Source organism: Solea solea, chromosome 12 (genome assembly GCF_958295425.1).
Source record: "Solea solea chromosome 12, fSolSol10.1, whole genome shotgun sequence".
NCBI classification, from domain to species: domain Eukaryota; kingdom Metazoa; phylum Chordata; class Actinopteri; order Pleuronectiformes; family Soleidae; genus Solea; species Solea solea.
This window is the reverse complement of record NC_081145.1, coordinates 4,688,649-4,701,897: the sequence shown is the minus strand read 5'-3', so window position 1 is coordinate 4,701,897 and position 13,249 is coordinate 4,688,649. Positions and strand designations below refer to the sequence as shown.

The window sequence follows — 13,249 nt, the reverse complement described above, 5'->3', positions numbered from 1 at the left end:
AGAGCCAAGTACCCTTCCTAGAAAAAAAAGACTAGTTACAGAAGCACCATTGATAATTGGGCCTAAGTAAAGTAAGTCTTTTCAATGATCATTATTCTCCAAATGTTTAACAGATATTCTTCTCCCAAAAAGAAGAAATAAACAGCCAAAACATGACTCAGCCAAAATGCCTTTGCTGATTTTTATTTACATTTTCACACCTCATGTGCATAGTGAAGCATTGCATTATCTGTCCTATGTTGGATCCAGTGATTTTGATCGTTAATGGACCGATACTGACTGATACCATTCCCCATCCCTAATTGCAACATCCCAAATATTACTCAGGTGAAACTGCATGGATTGGTAGAATTGCAATACAATAATACAGGAAAACAGTGCTCACAACCTGTGACAATTCATGGAGTGTGAAAAAAAGAGATGCATGACTCACAGACACCTGGAGTGTTTCTATCGATGTACTCGTTGAAGTCCAGGAGAAACTGGGTGTTGTTGGTTGACACTTTAAGCTCTTTGCAATAATCCCTGAAGAAATGTTATTGATCAGTTTCAATCCTTGCACTTGCTCATAGTAAAAATCGGTTCTGCGGGAGAGTACAGGGAGCACTCACCTTGGCGCAATGTAGGTGTAACCGTACTCATCAAACCTCTCCAGCTGCATGGTCTCCATGGCTTTTGAGAAGACAAAAACAACAGGTTCAAGTTTCTAACTGACACAACTGTGAGGTATCCCACTATATATTATCACTGCAGGTGGACGAGTGTACAATAAAGCATCATTTCTATTTATAAAAGGATGAAATGTACACTATGCATTTGTGCTGCGTGACTGAGACCACTTCAAGAGTCCAGACACACTTGACAATTCAATGGTCATATCAGATGTTGCAGGTGAAAGGCTGGTGGGTGATACATGGACACAGCTGAACATCTCACACACACACACACACACGGCTACAAACAGGGTTAGCACACAAGCATGAAATATGGAATTCGGGCCAGATATGAGGTGATGGATGAAAGCATAGACTGTGGATTGAGGTGCAGTGATAGAATAACTGACTGAGAAATACTTGCCTCCTTGCCCTGTTGTAACCCCAAGGGGAAAGAAAAAGAGAGATGGGGGAGGGGGGGAAGCAGGGAAGATAGAAAATCATTCATCATTTGAGAGATGATGTCATACCTTGAAAAAAATATGCAGAGATGGATGAAGAAATTCCCAAAACACGGTAATGGATGCTCTTGTACAGAGGGATATCTATCTATCTATCTATCTATCTGCAAATATACACAACAAAGCCGCACAATGAAATACATCACAGCACACGTATCGCAAAGCAAACATGCACATACAGTATATGATCTGAGTATAACAAGTATATGTCTAGTTAAAATGACTTCAGCTCTGATTTGATTTGACCCAACAGTTTACCTTCAAATTAAAAGGTTTTTATATCTAAAATGTATTTGGTTTCATTTGGTAGTGAATGCCATACCTGACAACCTCTTACAGAAACAAAAAAGCAGATTGTTCAAATGTAGAGGGATGATGGCGTATTTTACAGTTACCATTCACTGCACACCCAGTTACTCTGTCAATATCTTGTCTTTGGATAAAACCTGAGAGGGATTCTGGGGCTTTTTCGAAAGAATATTGAGACATTTAAATACTAATTTAAGAAAACTGAATTTGATAGTTAGATTCAAACCATGATAGAGCATTAGCACATGACCTCATTCCAACTATTAAAGGAGCAGTGTGTAGGATTGAGTGACATCTAGGGGCGAAGTTGCATATTGCCACCAAAAGCACTCCACGGAAAAGGAGCTGCTGTAAAATATGAACATAAAGGGCTCATCATAAGGTCATAAAAAATAAAATAATTCTTAATTTTTAGCTGATAATAAATTGATAAAAGAAATAGTATAATTATATAGATCGAATTGTTGTTTAAAACCATAGTCTATATTTGAATGTAAGGTCGGAAATTTGTAGGCGTTACATTTTTTTGTTTTTTTGTTTTTTGTACTTTTAAATAGATCAGCCCTGATCCAAACCTAATAGACAAAAAATGGAATGCACTTTCAAGAAATATTTAATATTAAATGTTTTGATAGCATGAGCATGTGAGCAAAGAAATACAGTAGGGATACAGACAATTCCTTTCACCGCCTGGCTCTGGAATCCATTTAAAATACTGCCTGGAAATTCTTATCTCATAAATGACATGACAGGCATCAATGGCCATCATTCACCGCTGTCTTAAAATGGAGACATTTTAGACACAGCCTTTAAAACTATATGAAGTCGTGTGGTGCAGTCTGCAGAAATAATTACTGAGCAGCGAGTTTCCTCAGGGTCATGCAAATCTGGTGTGGGATGAAACGGCGTCCTTCACATAAAGCACAAACGGGCAGATTCATTGTCCTTCTGTCACTGTGGACCACGGCAGTATGTCTATTTGTCCAACTGCTTTCCACACCAGATACTTTTTTCTGCTGTTTTTCCTCGATATTATTTCTCTGTCGCCAACTCTCTTCAACACCTGCATTGGGTTATTTACTCAACGAACACTGTATTCCTGCAACATGAGGGGGGAAAAAGTTCATCGATCACACTCTTGGCTAGTGAACGTCCCTAATATATTAAGAGGACAGGTGGCTGCAGAAACCACCTACTGTAGCAAAGTGCTAAAATGGATTAAGCTATTGGTGGTCTGGCTCCAAGAGTGTAACTCTATATGGCTGTACAGAAAACTTTCGAGTCCCCAATTCCCTCTCGGAGCAGCCTGTGGCAGTGAGACGCGGTGTGTTACTTTCTTTAACGGGCCTGTAAACATTCCGACAGCCTTTATGGCACAGTGACAGACTCGTTATGGCAGAGAGGGAGTGATAGGCGGGCCGAAAAGCTCACTCAAATCTCATCTGCTGCAATATCTCATACCATTAGAAGTTTATGCTTCGTGGCATCACGTCATGGTGATGAAAAATCCACTAAATCCAGATGTTATGTGCTGAATCCTGTTTTTTTACTGACTGCATCCCTTGATTAAAACATCCACCCACACATCTATTAAGTCATCGTATTCCACTATCATCTGTCTATCTCTCACATAAACCCTTACACCAGAGTCTCAAACTCGTGGCACATGGGCAACATTCAGCCCACCACTTAATATCAAGCTATAATGAGTTATTTCTGTCTGTTTTTGATATTTTGCATCATATTTTATTTTATTATGTTGAAATGATGTGAAATATCGTCACAGATGTCATTAGTTTAATTAATTTAATTAATTTAATTTAATTTTGAGCTCATATCACATACCATCACATACTCCTTGCAACCCAGGTCATTTGAATCTGAATTTTGACGTACAAAATCTATTTTCAGTATCAATGTATGAATAGCCTCATTGACAATAAATGGATGATTGATCATTATTTAATGTTTCAGAGAGCAGGAAGAGTGTATTTTATGGTTGTTTATACTATAACACATTATTATGTCCTGTTTACGACATACAAATATAACAGCCATAATGATTTCAATACATTTTGAGAATGGCAAGAAAGAACCAGAACTGTTCAGATTTATTATATAGTCAGGTCTTCAATTCTATATCTTAATGAAAAAAACATCAGTTTTAATTCAACATTACTTAACTCCACCAAGTGTTTTAAAGTTCAAAATTTGCCAAAAACACAATTGTCCTTCAATTAACTGACACTGATGGGTCTAAAATGAATAAAGGTCAAAGTTGATCCATTATGGTTGATCTGGCTATAAACATAACAGTCAGACTTTTCAAATGAGGCAATATTGATGATTAAAAATTGAAAAAGGCACCTAATGGTGGACAAAACAATGAACAAAAACATATGAGATAAATCCCTTGTATTATTAACCCTTACACCAAAAGTGTCAAACTCATAGCCCGTGGGCCGAATGCAGCCCCTGATTGATTTCATGGGTCCCACTACTTAATATCGAGTCATAAATGAGTTAATTGCTGTCTGTTTTGGTTATTTATGCATTCATTTTGCATCACAAATAGGTTTTTTTTATTGTTAGGGTTATTTAATTCCAAATATCAGATAGTTAAAGACTGAGTTCTGAGAGAAAATTAAAGAACCCTTATTTTTGAAACACTAAACAAAAACATCTGACAAATCTGAGATAAAACATTCACAGCAATTGTGTCTCAGTTTGTTCTATACTGAACCTTTGTTATTGAACTTTATAATGATAATTATATCACATTAGATAAAGATACTGCATCATTGCCCAGCTCTAACCTGTACAAAGGTCCTTATTTGTGTATTTGGGTCACTTTGGTAAACCTAATTGAATTTTAGGCTAAAATAATGATGGTAGAGGGTATTTTGGGGTCAAATGTGGCCTGAACAGTATGTCACAGCATGCAAAGTATCCATGCACTGGAGAAGCATCACAAGAAGAAAAGGTTTAAAGGACAGAAAACAGTACTTGCCCCAAGTAGAAGCTGTGAAATCCCAGTGAAAAGCAGGACAAGAGGAAATAAGTAGCATCAGAAAATGCACAGCATTTAGAAATGTGGCAGTTGCAAACAGTGCCGTTTGAGTTTTGTCCTTGTGATTCATAAGAACATCAGTTTGTGTTTTGAGCTGTTAGATGAGGAAGCCACAGTGAATCATGCAGTGAGATGGCCTTGAGAGAGCAGAGAAAAGAGCTGAGGAAAATGAAGGGAGGAAAGGGAGAGGGATGTTGGGAGGAGTAAAGAGAACGAGGTGAAGACAGTTTTACAGATGAGATAAAGAGACAGAGGAAAACAGACGAGCGAAAAAAAATCCAGAGTTAGGTCTGTCCTTACTTTAGATCCTTTGTTTTAAGCAACAAAAGATGAAATAAACTTCTTCATCTGAAGAAGTCAAGATGAAGAAGTTTAGAAGAAGAGGCGATAATGAGTGAGGAGAGGAGGTGAAGGAGTTTTTCATCTTCTCCTTTAAGCCAGATAGAGGTTCCAGACAAGAAAGAGAGAAGAGAGAGACAAGAAGATCAAAAGAGCCAGTGCTTTGGGGCCGGGGCTGTGGCTGGGAGAGAGAGACAGCATGTGGATGAGTGTGTGTGTGGGAGTGCAGGGCGACTGACCAGTGGGTTACACTACAAAAGAAAAGCTCTGTGGGGGATCCACTGATCTGAGGAGCAAATAACAAAGGAGTGGTTGTGGATCCAGCGAGGAGCAAGTGAAGACAGTGAAGTATACGACCCCAGGAGACGAGAGGCACCAGAAAAAATGAATTTATGTGGTGTTTATCATGAGGGCGTGTGCTGTACTCACACATGGCTTGTTTCATGTCGTCCCCCAGTTTAGCTTGAATGAAGTGCTCGCTGTATTTCGGCAGAGCAAGAGCCAGGCTGCAGAGAAACACAGTTAACGGACAGAGTGAATCACTTGTTTTGGAAAAGTCAGCAACGTTCCACAGCAAAGGTCATTGAAGCCTTTGGTGTTTCCCCACAAATGACTTTTAAATCATTTCCTGTCAGTCAGTAGAAAAATAAAAATTAAGGGAAACAATTTATTTACGGGGTCATGGTAATTGCCTGTAATTAACAAAAAAATAAACCACTCATAAGACGCTTGTAAACATAAATAAGTACATATTCATGTTCATGAAAGCATAATACACTAACAATTATTATTCCTTTTGATACATAAGCTCTAATTAGACACTCATAGACATGATGTACTTTATAAACAGTTGTGAGTATAAAAGTATCCATTATAATCTTTATCAACAATTCTTCAATTTATTATCTTTAATAAAACAGTTTTCACTTAAGATTAAGTAGCTGCAAAGAAGCATTGTTACATGTTATAATAAAGGATTTATTACAATTTATAAGGCACTAATATTAAACCCTTAAAGCCATATTACTGTCATCAACCATCTTATTAAAACTGTTTGTTAATAAATGTTATATTAGTGTTCATAAATAGCTTGCAAGCCAATAATAAATGTGTTTCACACTGTTATTAATATCCATAAAGTCTTATTCATTTTATAAGACTTTATTAGGTGTAAACAACTTGTTAACAAGATTCTAGTCAATGCTTATACTGTATATGGTAGTAAGAAATAAGACATTTTGATTAAAATGTATGACCACTTTGATAGTCTAATAAAGTAATAAAGTGGCATTTAAAAGCATTTAAAGTGTATCTAATAAGTGTCTAAAAAGTAATAATATACGTGTCAATGACGCTTTTGTTAGAGCTAGTATGGGCCTATTTATGTGTAAGCTTATTATAAGGTCTTATGAGTGGCGTATTAATTATAAATGGCAGCTAATTACATGACCTTATTGTTATTATCAACCAACTTATTTTTCCAGTTTTTCGCACAAGACAAATCTGATGTCAAAAAACAACAGAGTGACCCCTGCTGTCTCTCTCTGGTAGTGCCACACATCTGCACGCTTATGCTGCGTTCCATTCGTGGTCGGAACGTGCCTTCAACACTAACGCACTCACCTGTAATCTGTTCCGTTGACAGGTCCCCACGTGTAGGTTCGGATTCCTCTATCTATGTATCGCTGGCAAAGATAACACAAGGATTGGTTGTAATGCAAATGTAAAACAATCCACACCATGATCAGTATGCACTATTGACCATGAAAATACATCATAAATAAATACATCTATTATTTATAAAAAATAAGGATCTATTGTGTAAGATTTAAAAGTGTTTATTGGCAGGGGTCTAAAACTCAAATGACCCGGGGGCCAGTGAGGTCGTTTTCAGAGACAACAAGATAAACAACGAACAAGAAAACTCGCTCATCTGTTGGTTAATGCAGGACAACTTCAGTTTCCTCCACATCAGAGTAAAACATGGAGCCGCATCAAATCCTATCATTTTATGTGAACATACGACCCTGAAATGTTTGACTTTTCTTACCTCGTCCTGCGTTTTCACCAGAGTGTGAATGGTACGTTCGCCTATTTCACCATCGATCATCATTTTCCTGATCTTTGGGGAAAGAAAAAGAGGTTAAACAATATCCAGTATATATACAGTCCATGTTATTTCAAATCACACCGGATCAGATTTAGTCAGGGGAAAACATATTGTATCATTAACTCATATTATGTGTGGATATAAAATAAATCACTGTGTAATTGTGTGAGGTACAAAAAAATAAAACTATCTTTGTGGGAACATTTTATCTGGGCCCCCATAACTTTAAAGGGCTTTTTCAGAGTTAAGACCTGGTATTAGTGTTAGGGTTATAATTGGGTTTAGGTTAGGCTTAAGGTAAGGGTTAATGTGGGGCACTTAGTTGTGATGTTAAGGTTAGAGTAAGGGGTAAGGGCATGCATTATGTCAATGATGTGACCGCACTAAGATATAAAAACAAGTCTGTGTGTGTGCGTGTGTGCGTGTGTGTGCGTGCGATCTACCTCCACTTTGATGTCATTTTCCAGCTCAGCATCCAGTAAGTCGAGGGTAACAGGTTCCTGGAATTTAGGATTCTGTGGAAAGGAATAACATTTCAGTCTAAACTTTCAGTTCATTACAACACAACTCAAACAAATCAAATGAAGTATGACAGGGTCAATTGCAATAACAAAACCCCTCGTCATGCAATGACCTGCATTCACATCACTCCGTCCAAACCTGCCGAGCTGATTCCATAAAACGCAGCTGACGCTTTTAAAGCTGTTATTCAAAGATGGCAACCAGCCACAGAGAGGAATAAGCCTTTATACAACATCATATTTCTATTACATAAAATATCACAAAGTGGACATTAATTACTGGAGCTACAATGTTCTTTTGTATTCAATCTTAGGAGCAGTGCCAGTCATTTTCCAAACATATGAATCTAATCAAAATAAAAAGAAACGAAAAAAACACGAGGGTATTAAGTATCAGCGTTTGACAACACATCTGCGACACCAGGCACATCTGAATCAAAATTTGATCCAGAGTGACAGTGCACCTTATAAATGTCATCTCTTTAAAAACCCTGTACGTCTGAGTGGCTTTATTGTGGTATAAAGTGGAAGCCGTAATCGAGTGCTTCTCTATAAAACAGCAGTGGGTGGAATCCGATCCCAGTCACTTCTCCAAAGCCTTTTCTAAACGTGGGGTTATGCGGCTAAAAAGGAAAAGTGTGTCCTGTGTTGGGAAGGTGACTTTGTAAAATGTCTTTTAATACAAATAACATGATCCTGTAATGTAAAGGCTACATATCTATACTGAGTTGAATAAATGTTTTAATGAATTCACACGATTGTGAGGTTGACTGAACCCAGGGTTTGTTCTGAGGAAGTCTGGTAAAAAAGGAGGAAGACAGAAAGGTTTCTTAACCTTTGAGTCTTCACCACATTAAAAAAGAAATGATAAGCCTAACAACTGCACAAATGTTACCTAACAACTGCACTCAGGGCCCTGAGCGAGATTGGGATCTTGATTTTCAGGATGACGGCACGCGCTCTTTGAACGCCATGCCCAATTTAAATACTGAAAATTGTCTGCAGCCCACCACAACCTTCAGCCACAACGCCGATCGACACACAAGCAGATTGGATCAAGTATTTCCACGCTTTACTTGCTCTGGAAAAAAAATGCTAGAACAGAATCAGGCCTTTGCATAAACAGAACACTCCATAATTTACCCATAAATAACAATTCAATCACATAATCCTAGTGGCTGAGTGGCTCCAGCTCCCCTTGTAACCACAAACAGGATGAGCCTTTCTTTCTTATATTATTAGTTTTTACGATGAGTCTGTTTACCTGGTAACAGGAATCAACAGATTTATAATGGAAGTAGTCTTCACGGTTCCCGCTGAGGGAGTTGGAAGTATATTGAATAGCCACCAGGGGGCGACTGCTGGTCGCAAAAAGAGCTCCATTTGAATGCGGGTCTATGGGAAAATGAGATTCTACAACTCACTTGATTTAAAACACGAGTTATAAGTCAGGGTCTCAATCACTAGTTTCAGGTCTTCCTCAATGGCACATCATGTCAATTCTGTAAATTTAGTTTTTCTCATTTAGAGGAAAGTAGATGATAAAATAAGGCACATATGAGTGGATGCAAGTGTGATTGACAGCTGGAAAAAATTCAAGCATTCTGAAGGCTTCAAAATTGAATTTCAGATAATTATTATTACAGTGATTCTCAGGTGTTTGAATTATGACACAAGATTTGGTGTGCAGCAGATTATTTTCAGAATTTAAAGAGTTCTTAGGTTTAGGACTAGCTGTGCAAGTGTCCTGTGATAGTGATTGTATTATAAATGCAAAACTCCATTACATATGTTATGTCCCTGTGACAGATTCTTGTTTTTATTCTAAAATAGAGACTAAATTCAAGTCTGAAACAAATATCAATTCCTAAAGGAAGCAAGGGAATTGTGGAATTTAAGCTTTACTTGTTTCAAGGCAAAGCTTAATGTTTGAGTTGAGTTCCTTACATTTGATGGCAAGTGAAACGAAATGGAGCAGCAAAGGAAGATGATGAGGGCGGTGCATGACAACATGAAAATGAGAGGAAGAAAGACAAGGAAGATCAAGAGATGCTGGGTGACACAGAATGAAAGATCAAACACCCACAAGGGAGACAGCAGGGAATGTGCAGGGGACAAAGTGGATGATGTGAACAGCAAAGTAAAATGAAAATAAAAAGGACCAGAATCAGAAGAAATAAGGAGTGGGAAACATGATATAAAGGCAGAATGAGAGAATAAATAAAGAGGCTCCGTGTCAGCATGATGTTTTGATGGTGTGAGATTGAAATTGTGAATGGAAATACATGGGACATGTTCAAATGGCTGGTGGTACAATAATAATAATTATAAATAAATAAATAACAAAGCCACATGGCTTGGATAACAGAGTCACACTGAGATAATTCTCACGTTGTCTGTACACACAGACAATTGCCACTTTTATTATATATTTATTTATTATACAGTTCTAGCGCTACTTGGCTCTACTCGACTCCACTCTACTCCTCTCAGCAGTGCTGTTGCTAAATAGAAATTTCCTCCATAAATGTTGGAGAGGTTTTTTAAGTCTTTTTCACTGATCTACAGTTTGCCATTGTTCTGTTTAATTATTGTGTCGGACGTCAAGCTCATGACTCTTCCAGTGACGACGGTGGCTGGCAGTCTGTCAACGTCACATTTTGGTATTAAAAAACTGAGTAGAATTGAGTCGAATAGTACAGAATTAGAACTGCATAATGGAAAAAAAGCCAAATGTGTGTGTGCCTGATCAAAACATTAGAAGTCACATGACTTCACCATCTGCATTATTTCAAATTATTTATTGCTGAGCAGCGTTGTGCCTAAAAGCTAAAAAGCATTTACTTTTAAATTAAACTTAATTTTTAATACAATCTTCATCTCAAAATATCACCACTTGGGTTTTGGGAACATTCATCCGCAGCTCACATCTAGGAGACTATAATGCAGACAATTCTACAATGCTACATTTAGGAAGCACTATTCCAGTCTACTGCACAATGCCTCTACAATGTCTCACCTCATGAAAAGTGACAGCGTACTTATTACTGAGCCTGTGCTTCCTGTTATGGATCCTTTTCTAGGAAAATTACACACAGATTCACGGAGATGCATCTGAAAGTCTGCACACTTCTCACGTTACCACATGAAAGTCTAACATTATCACCTCAAAAAGAGTGTAACAAAGAAGAAAAAAAGCAATTTTCTTTTTTTTAAACTGTTACCATGTATAGATTCACTCTTAGAATAAGTTCTCTTTTGATCCTACTTCCGCAGACCTAAACTTCTAAACTAAGTCATACACTAAAAGGTGAATTTATGCACTCTTGACGGATTGCCTTGATGGATTAGATTGTGGAGACTTGTGAAATGATAGATGGGATGTGAGTGGATGACTCCAGGGATCCAGGCCTTTCAGATCAGTGGAGGTGCTGCTCTGAACGTCATGACCCCACACTCAGAACTCACTGCTGGGCAGCACATGGCCACACAGCAGCCTGTCAGTGCTCGCATTGCCTCGGGCTGAAGGCACTGAGTGGGATTTACAGAATGGTGAGGCAGGAGGGGAGGTGAGGGTCACGGATAATTTCTACAGGGTTGCATTTTTATAACTGCCACTGGCTAAAAGTCCTGCTGCATTCATATGAGTCTGAAGACTCTGAGATTTCACAGGCAGCACAGAATTAAAATGGTGACATTTTTAACACCGTGGTCTGATGTATGTTTGGCATTTCCCTCGTATTTCAAATACTGAGCCTTGTAAATGTAATTTAATGTTACTATTTCAGAGGAATGCCAAGATGTTCTAACCTAAACATTATAAACATATGGGTGTGTAAGTGCATAGTATTTAGAAAAAAACATTTTGGTCCAGTAGCTTAATTCAGCCAGTAGCTGTCACGACCCCTGGATTGTTTGGACATTTGCCTTTTTGTTCTTTCTTTTCCTCAGTTTGTTCACTTCTCAGTGTCTGGTTTTCTCGTTTCCGGTTTTATTTTGAAGTTTTTCCCTTGGTGTGTTCCTTGTCAAGTTTTACTCACTTCTCTTTTGTCTGCCTCGTCCCTCATGTGTTTCATCTGTGTCTGATTATCCCTGCCTGCCTCGTGTATTTAGGTCTTGTCCAAATCAGATTTGTAAGCATATCTGATCAGAATCTGATCTTCTGATCTTCCTGACCAACTGTTCACATTATATATTGCAAATGATCAGATCAGATATGCATGTGTCCATGTTGACATTGTCTAGTCTAGTCTTCCACATGGCTTTCCATAGTTACAGGCCACGCCCTGGAAAAACAGATAGATCCGGATCTCAAAACCATTGCTGTATGTGGTTTGAATTGGCTTAGGAAAGAATCCGATCTCATGTGTTTTTTAGCTGTCCAGACTGCCAAAAAAACTCTAACTAGATACAATCTGGATATGCTTAAAAATACGATTTGGGCTACACTCTAAGGCCTTAGTCGGCAGTTGTGTCAGATCAATTTGTTTTGGTTCAATTTGTTGCTGTAGTTTTCCCATGTGTTTGGTTTGGCTTGTTATCTGTGTTTCTACTCCCTTTGTTTCGAGGCTTTTCTATTTGTCTTTTACTTTTTGCCTTTTTGTTAGTTTGCTTTATTAAAGTTTTTGCAACCTGTGTGTGGGCCACAGTTGTAATGCTAACTGAAGGCTACATAGGTTCTTCAACACACTTGGAAGAGAAGGATAAGGTGAGAGATATTCAGCTCCAACATGCAACTTGACCAATAAATGTTGCTAAATTCTACACTGTTGGTTTAAAACAATAAAAGAATCTACATAAAGTGCACACTGTATAGTTAGAATGTGCTTTGTTTATGTGGATGGGTCTTGTTAAAGTTGTTTCAGAGTACTTAAGTATCTCACAAACCTCAACTTGAAAAAACTGAGCTATCCCTTTAATATTTGTATGCAATTAGTTCAAAGTAAGGATAACACATTTGTTTTTTGTTTGTAATTTAAAGAGACTTGATACGTCCTCATGATGGAGCAAATTAATTTAAAGTACAGTGTTTACATATTTCACTCTGAAACTCATTATCTCCACTTTATGCTACGGTGCGTCTTTTTGTCATTCATTCACTTGACATATGTTCCACTTCTCGTTTTTTTTGCCAAGTCTGCAGATCTAACGTTACATCTCACATGGTAATGAGTGACCTTCTCACCAACATCTGAGGACTGATGATATCACTACTCAGATATTCTCTTTATGAAGACTGATGAGGCAGCAGAACGTTAGAAAGTTTGAAAAGAGCCTGCACCATCTGCTAGCCTGTGTATTATTCACAAAGTGCATGCAGTATTTGTGTAATCTTGCCGAAGACAGAGAAAATGATATGAAGTTTTAAGACGTGGAAAGAGGGTCAGGCTGCCGTACCTTGGGCTGAAGATTGGGGTGCAGTAGGACGTATCCATTGGGATCGATGGCAAAGTAGTAACCATTTGGACCAATCTGGTGAGAACATGAGAGGAAAATCTAATCGTTGGGTCCAAAAAAAAGACATTACATACTATTGCATGCACAATACAATCATACATCTTAGTGGCTGTAAAAAAGTTATTAGGTACACTTCAATTTGACTGTTCACGCAAATATCTAATAGCCGATCACATGGCAGTGACTCAGTGCATTTAGGCATGTAGACATGGTCAAGATGAACTGTTGAAGTTCAAACAGGGAATCAGAAGGACGACGAAATGTGATTT

The 13,249-nt window shown here is 38.0% G+C and overlaps 1 protein-coding gene across 4 annotated transcripts in view; it reads right to left on the bottom strand.

Annotated features, from left to right (window-relative positions):
- Positions 1-13,249, bottom strand: part of LOC131470240 (voltage-dependent calcium channel subunit alpha-2/delta-1) — a 97,179-nt gene that overhangs the window by 22,880 nt on the left and 61,050 nt on the right. For 2 of the 4 annotated variants that reach the window (XM_058645938.1, XM_058645937.1), the window contains exons 18-25: positions 12,921-12,995; positions 10,543-10,602; positions 7,446-7,502; positions 6,943-7,014; positions 6,516-6,577; positions 5,322-5,398; positions 612-672; positions 434-525 (exon numbers count right to left, since the gene is read on the bottom strand). In XM_058645938.1, the coding sequence (XP_058501921.1) occupies positions 434-525; positions 612-672; positions 5,322-5,398; positions 6,516-6,577; positions 6,943-7,014; positions 7,446-7,502; positions 10,543-10,602; positions 12,921-12,995 (556 nt within the window). Of the gene's footprint in view, positions 1-433; positions 526-611; positions 673-5,321; positions 5,399-6,515; positions 6,578-6,942; positions 7,015-7,445; positions 7,518-10,542; positions 10,603-12,920; positions 12,996-13,249 lie in introns of all 4 variants that reach the window. The other 2 variants (XM_058645941.1, XM_058645940.1) reach the window with 1 other exon arrangement.